General features: G+C 40.6%; 1 protein-coding gene across 1 annotated transcript in view; it reads left to right on the forward strand.

The window, feature by feature from the left end:
- MED6 (mediator complex subunit 6) overlaps positions 1-2,388 on the forward strand; it is a 7,188-nt gene extending 4,800 nt beyond the window's left edge. Inside the window, exons 5-7 of the mRNA XM_010088071.1 lie at positions 392-507; positions 1,271-1,298; positions 1,879-2,388. Of these exons, the coding sequence (XP_010086373.1) occupies positions 392-507; positions 1,271-1,298; positions 1,879-2,009 (275 nt within the window). The 3' untranslated portion in view covers positions 2,010-2,388. The remainder of the gene's footprint in view (positions 1-391; positions 508-1,270; positions 1,299-1,878) is intronic.
- Positions 2,389-7,747: the final 5,359 nt, after the last annotated feature.

Below are 7,747 nucleotides of genomic sequence, written 5' to 3' on the forward strand. Positions count from 1 at the left end.
GAGGCAATGCACAGTGATGATGTCAAGATGAGGTTAAGTATCTGAAGAGTAAGATGGTGCTCCCTACCAGGTGGAGGACTCTTGCTCTTCTGTGCTGGTGGAGATGAACATTGAGGCATGGGTGGGAGATGAAAATGGTGAGCCATTTGTCAAAAAAGTGGGCACCTTTCAACCCACTGGCGACCAAAGTACATTTTCAGAAGCCAGACTAGTTTTTCAGGAAGTAAGAGTTGTCCTTAATCTGTCTTCCCCACAAAAAATAACTGATGTGAAAGGGAAAATGTAGGTGAAGTTTAGAGGAGAGACAAATATCAACTTGTCACCCAACAAAGAGCTGCCAAGAGAACAGAACTTCTAATACAGCTTTCTCTTATGTTTCTGTGACTTGCAGAGAAAGCTAAACCAAAAGCCAAGAAGAAAGAAGAACCAAGTTCTATTTTCCAAAGGCAACGGGTAGATGCTTTGCTGTTAGACCTCAGACAAAAGTTTCCACCCAGATTTGTTCAGGTATGACACTTCTAATATAAACCATAGTATTACTGTAACTTACTGAGAACTTAAGGCAGTCATAAATACTTGAACAGCTGAAACTGAATGTGAATTTTGTGTGCTTTCTGCAACGGTAACATGGATTAGACAATGAATTTGAAATGGAAGGCTCTGATTGCAGTACAGGATTCCCCTTTGTAATTGCAGGAGTCATTAAGATCTTGGCAAGCTAGGAGGGTGAATTTTATTATACAAATTCCTTATCTAATCACAGAGGGTCTGTTCTTGTCAGCTGTTAGATTTTGCTGCTGCTTCCAGTTTCATGCTGTGTGAGCTCAATCAAGCCACCGCAGCTTTTTTATTTTAGTTACTCCATTGTTCTGGAGGCTAATTAATTAGCGTGGAAATTCTTGGCATTCTGTGCAGGAGTTGCGATTACCTCTGATCATCTCTAGTAGCCATTTGTTCCACCAGGCCTTCTGGTTGGGAGCAAAGGAAATTATGTTTCTAGTATCTCACAAAACTGTTTACTCCTCAGATGTGGGAAAGACTGGCTAACTGTGTATTTTTTGCTTTAGTGCTTTTCAATTGTCAGAGGAAAAATGGATGTTATAAAATGTTAATTGGATTTCATTTAAAGTGATCCCTTCTAACCTCAACTCTTACGTATAAGGGTGCATTGCTTGGTTTGTATTCCTGAGTGAATAGTGGGAAGGGTTAAGAATTGTGACTATGGCTCCACTGATGTTTGGGTGTTTTTTTTTTCCTTCCTACCCTACAGCAAAAGCCTGGAGAAAAGCCAGTCCCAGGTAAAACTCTCATATTCTTACAAGACTTAAATACACTCTGTATAGCAGTGTCTTCCAGTTGCTATATGGGCTGTTTGCTGCTGCTGAGGTGGTTGGGAATTCTGGTATTGCATAATTGTGCAAAGTACTAGGTGAGAGCAAAGTACTAGACAAGAGTTCTCTCTGACAGGCAGAGTGAAACTGAAAAAATGTGCATTCTACTCCTGCCCTTTCTGTCTGTAAAACTGTATTGCCTGAAGGTCCAAATGCAGGAAGTGGTCTTTGCAAGCAGGAGGAGGGTGAAAGGGTGAATGAGGGAACAGTTCAGTCAGTCCAGTATCTTGGTGATTTTGCATGGTGCTACAAGGTCAAGAAAGCACGTAAAGGCTTTGAGTTGATTGTAAGCAACCTCAAGACAGGAAAAGCATGAACTGTATCTGGTCAATCTGTTCCACTTTTATAGGTATGAATTCAGTCCTTGGTTATTCTCATACCTTTGAAATTAGTTTTGCCCCTTTGATATCAATATTTTCTAAGTTCTCTGAGCAGTATTTTAGGAATAAAAATTGGAGATTTAACTTGCCTTTGCTGTTACTTTAAGTGGATCAAATCAAGAAGGAACCAGAACCAGCCCCTGAAGCAGTCAAGCCAGAGGAAAAAGAGACTGTAAAGAACGCTCAGCAGAGTGCTGGTGCTAAAGGACCACCTGAAAAACGGATGAGACTCCAGTGAAGAGAGAAGTTGTTACACATCTGGATTAGTCAGTACCTGGAAAACAGAAGATTCTTGCTCCCCTTTATATTTAAGCTCTTCCACTGAGACTCACGATTCAGGGACTGAAGTCCCTACAACAGCTTGTTCTGTAAAAATTTGTCACACAGATGTTAATGTCAGGATGTGAGCTGCCTCAAGGAAGGTGTTTTCAGTCTTCATCTTACTTTGAATGTTGGCTTCTGAGAATGGTTTTTCACATGGACATATTTTGTAGCCTCCTGAAACCTTTACAAACTCTTGTATCCCTTGTGTCTTGGTTTCCTATGTAAAAAGAAAATTGTATATATAAAAAAAAACCCCCTGAATTCTTGGCAAATAAAATTCCTGTCTGCTGGAATGCCCTTCTTAAATGCTTACTTTGTTAGTAGCAAATATGCCATATGTGCTGGCAGCATTTTTTTGCTTGGATATCGGATTATATTGTGTGTTATTTTGAGGAAGAAAAGTTCAACTAGAGGATTTAGACTGCCTGCTATAAATTGCTGTGCCTTTAGAATGCTTGGAATAGAGATAAAAGATTTGATAACTGGCGGCTCAAATCCATGTAATTAGATGTCAGACTGCCCTCAGCCTCTAAATGTTCTTGGGCACTGGTTTTACTTAATTGCTAAGGTGGTCTTCTATTATAAAAGCTAGTGTTCTGTGAGAGAGATTATGATGACTTCAAACAGACTAAAATGTCTTACTGTTGCACACTCAGTGAAGCTGTTCATGTTTTTCCTTTTTTCCACTGTAACTCAAATATATCAATTACATCTCTTCCTCTGTGCTTCTAGGACTTTCTTCCTGCATCTGATCACCTTTGATTAGTCATCTGCCTTTTAGACCTGAGGAGGTAGGGCAGTGGAAGAGAAACTTCACTGACAGCTATACACTTTGCTATTTCAGCATGTTGCTTACACAAACACATTTTTTTGCAGGAAAATTAGAAGTCAACCATTGCAAAGAAAGGACTATTGGTTTGGTGGTGTTTTTTCATTGAAGTAATGGAGCAATCCTTGAAATAGCTTGTGTTCTTTTCACAACTGTTACCTGCTTCTTGTAGTAAACTGCAGTAAACAAGTAAAAGGTCTGTACATAGCAAACAAAATGTAGATCGGAAGGAAGACTAAGATATGCTTAGACAGCTGTGTCAAATTGATTTTGAGGTTATAAGAGACTTTCCGTTCCAGTAACTAATAAACAGCTCTGACTGGGTAGCTATTGAATGATGTAAAGACCCATATAACTTTCATCCTGTAATCCAAAGCTGTAACATTACAGATGTAGGTAAGCCAATAGCTGTTTACTGTTGACGCAGATACAGACCTAAAATTCATATTGGTGTACTTGTGTGTATAGCTTTATTTCACACCCTGTGGGTCAAGTTTGAACAGCTATTTCTCCAGGTATTGATAGAAGTAGATAACAAGCTAGTGTGAACTCTTAAATCAAGTGAAAATGTAGAAAACAGTTATTCTGGGATGCTCAAGACAGAGCTAATTGTTCAGCACTGAGTAATTACAAGGTAGTATGAATACAATTAGAACAAAAAGGTTGTTGATTCTTCTTGTATTAAAGAAAGTCCTCTGAAAGTGAGGAGCTCAAGGAAGCACCAAAGCCATCATCATCTCATCCATCCACCCCCATAATGGAAAGGCGGATCTCCAGAAATGAGGCATGAGTGGTAAGGAACCTCAAGAGTCCTTGGAAATGGCCATTAAAGGAGCTGAATTTCTCTGTAGTTATTCATATTACTAAGAACCTGTATGTCACTTGGAAAAATAAGCAAGAAAGATGACTAGACTGCACTTCGTGAAGATCTAGGGTGTGGTGTTTTTTTGGCTTTTTTTTTTTTTTTTTTTAGGGAGAAATGTTGACTACTCCTACACCAAGGAAAGATTTAACATTACTAGCAGAAGAAATACACCTTGTTTATTGCTGAAGGCACATACAGCTGTGGTCAAAAATAGATGCTAGAAGACATAGTATGAGCAACGTATTCTATCAGTCAGTGGATTTTACCTGAAATAAACTGTGTTGTACAGATCACTGTCTGGAAAAGAATTCTCCTAAAGTAGAGGGATTTGAAGAAGGGCAATAAAATGAGTAGGAAAAATTTTATCTTATGAAGCCCCTGGGAGGACCAAGACTTTAGTTGTTATAGGAAAGAAAAGACAAATAATGAGTCTTCATAAAACTGAGTACTGTGAAGCAAGTAGGAAAGTAGAGAACTCTTTCTGAACTGGAGTTACATTTAGACTGATTCGTTATACTCCATACTCAGAATTTGAGCTGATTGATGCTCAGTGGTGGAGATGAGGGTGAAACTTGAAGGGAAAGACTGTCCTTGCTTCTGCAGCTCTTAACAGCCTTTTTGCTTTCTGCAGAAATGTCTGGTATCGGCTGGTGTCAGAGGGCATGAAAAAGGATGGAATCCTGGTCTGATCCCATGAGTTAGTGCCAGCATCTAAGCTACTGAGAGGGTAGCAAATGGCTTCCATGCATGAAACAAGGTATTTGAATGTGATAAGCCTCTTCCAGGGCAATTCCGGAGAATTTTATGATGAAGGAGTAAGGGATTTTACCAATGAGTGTCGATTTCTTAGTAGCTGTCCTTCAGTGCTGAAGGCTTGCCCTGTGAGGGACTGAAATATCCAGATCCTATTACTTGCTGACTAGATATTCTAAAATAATTTTATCAGTTAAGTGAGCTTTGATATTAACTTACTCAAGTGGCATTGTCAGAGATTACTGTTAAACTCCAAGTAATTTACTGTTGAAAAGCTGTTAAGCAGCTATCTTCTAGTCAGTAATGTTTTTCAGTGTATGAGACTCTAAGCCTTTTCTGTTTGGTATTTATACAACACTGTCTCTCGGTTTGGAGCCTGAGTGGTGAAGTCCAAAGTCCTTCAAAGGACCTTCAATATTCATAAAGCTTGTAGATAAAAGGGAAATAATCAAGCAGTTCAGAAATTTGCCCTGTGCGTCACTTGCTTTTGCATAAAGGAGAGATTTGGCTGCACAGGAGAGCTGTCTGTACTTTTGCTCTTAGATAATAATCCTTCAGACTTCAAAAGGGCTTTTCTTGGCCTAAATCGTAGGATAGCAGGAGCTAAAAATGACCTAGAACTGTAATAGAAATATTCTCCTGTGACCCTGAAAGTACGTATAAACATGTCTATGCACATGAACAGATATATATGCATACATGCAAAAATCTAGCTGGTTTGTAGGAAGGGGGGCAGTCTTGCTACCCCAGTTCACTGTGTAAGGCTAATGGTGTCTCAGGTGCACCATAAATACTGTCTTTTTCAACTTGTCACTAAGAAAGGTCTGACCAGGCTATGTGTTATTCCTGCCCGTTCCTCTTTGCTGTTCTGCCTCCATATTTTGTGTTTTGGTAATCTTTTCCTGGTAATGAAAGTTAGAGGCCGTTTGGGCAGTCAGTAGGTGGCGTTTGCCAAAGCAAGATGTACTTGGAGCAAAGTTAGAAGGGTTTAGGCAATAGGAGGGACAAGGCAAAAGGGAGAAATTAGCTTTATTTTGAGACATGGAGGTTCCCTGGGAGAAAAATGGTGAAGATATGGTATGCAAATAGATTATGGCTTCATGGAACCAACAGATGTCTTCTGAACAAAAGTTGATGTGATACCCTTCTTATATATTTTTTTTTTCAATATTTTTTCAATGGCAAAGCAAATTATGATTACTAGGCATTTGAGGTTCAAGACGGGTTTTCTTTTTTCTTGGAGAGGAAGGTGACTTTTTGATAAAGTGTTGCTTTGGTCCTGTAATCATGCACAGAACAAACAAATTGTCATTTATGTGACAAGTGTCCTTCTGTAGCCTAATGTGGATCATAGATGGATGGTTGGTGGAGAGAAGTTTTCCCAGTGGGATGAGTTATGATGTATTATTGATCTCTCAACAATCAGAAGCTTAATTTCTTTCTGCCAGGACAGTGGATTTCAACCTGTGGTTCACAAGGTGCCTTGGGTTTTGTGACATGTTCCTAAAGGCTAAACAGAAGGTAGGTGAGAGAAGTAAAACTTTTGCTGATAGGATTCAATTCCATAGGAGCTTGCACCTTCACTGGTAATTTTAGGGAGCTACAAGATTGAAAAAAAAAAAAAATGCTGATGCATCATGAGAAGGACAGTTACATTTGCCAAACAAATGTTTCTGCAGTGGAAGTAGCTACTGATTGTTGTGATATTTTTTCCTGCTCTACTGTAAGGTCAGTCATTTTTTTCTTCCAACCTGATAGTTGTTATATAATGGGAATCTTTTCCTCCCTCCCCTTTGATCTTTACCTGATCAGAATACAGAAGCGCATGGCTCTGGTAACCTGAACCCAACGGTGTCATCCCTTTTTATGTAACCTCGATGCTGAAGGGCTTGCTTAGGTGCTCAACACAGTGTCACAAACATACATTGACACTTTGCCCCAAGAATAACCTGCCATGAGTTCAACAATGGAACCAGAGTACTTTCTAGTCCTGACTACATGGTTATGTTAATATTAAAAGAGCAGGCAACTTCTGGGTCTGGGTGGGGTCAGACATGTCTCTACTAAGTTGGCAGAGTGATTTTGTAGGGCCCTTTCTATAACTTAAGAAGCGATCATACAGCAGAAGTATGCACTTAAAAATAGTGCTACAGACACTGCACACAAAGATTATGTAACTGGATTTTTCTGTTAGTTATTGTGGTCTGAGTTATTTCAAAAGACATAATCTGACATAGTTCACAGCCCTGGAATGCAAAACTGACACTTGGAAAGTAGTGGGCAACTAACTGCACATAAAAGAGGCTCTGAGCACTCTGCCAGCTGCTTCTCTCACTGCTCAGCCTCCGGAGGGGCAGCGCCTTTAGAAAGGCCACAATGGGGGAAAATGGCTGTTGTCTCAGTGGTATCTGTAATTAAAGCACATTGCTGTAAGTACGTAGCAGCGGTGGCGTAGATAGGCTTTATACTTTTATACTTGGTGCCGTTAGTTTGCCTCTGTATTATTGAATGTACTGGAAGTGAATTCCTCCCTGGTCCTACCATTTTCTTTGGGGGGTATGTGTATATAGCTGTAGTAGCTACAGTAAGGCACACACTAGTAACCAGCTAGGAGACTAATATTTCTGTACTCTTTTATTTCAGACCCTAAGCTTTTCCAAATATTCTCTCGAGCTGAAATAGTCTGTCAAATTAGCCTTTAATAAAAAAAGTGAACAAAGCGAAAGCCAGCCTTTGGGCTATTAAAACAGATCTCGCCTGCATGATCTAACCAGGTGATCCCTTTGCTCGACACGAACATCCATCAGGAGGAGTGTGAAGCTGAGCTGGGGCCCTTCCTCGCTATGTCTGCTCAGACATTAATTTGAAACATTAATTTGAAAACAAAGATTATAAAAAGCTGGGACTGTGCTTGTGGCAGGCTAGTTTATTTGTTCCTCCCCACGTGAGCCTCTCTGTATGTGCTGAAAGAGCAGGGGATAGGTGTCTTGAGGTGCCCATGAGATGTACCCCGAGGCAGGGGGGTGCCGTTTCCACAGGGGGAAGGCAGAGGGAGCCATGATGTGGCTGCTCCTCCCTGGCTGTGCCCTCCCGCCCTGCCCAGTGGCAGTTGGAGGCCTGGGGGTGGTTGCTGCCAGGCAGGGCCCTTCCAGGCTCCATCTTCTCCCAGAGCGGGGTGTGGGGCAGCAGCAGGCAGCGGCAATGG

This window comes from Pterocles gutturalis, unplaced genomic scaffold (assembly GCF_000699245.1).
Source record: "Pterocles gutturalis isolate BGI_N339 unplaced genomic scaffold, ASM69924v1 scaffold51186, whole genome shotgun sequence".
In the NCBI taxonomy this organism is placed as follows: Eukaryota; Metazoa; Chordata; class Aves; order Pterocliformes; family Pteroclidae; genus Pterocles; species Pterocles gutturalis.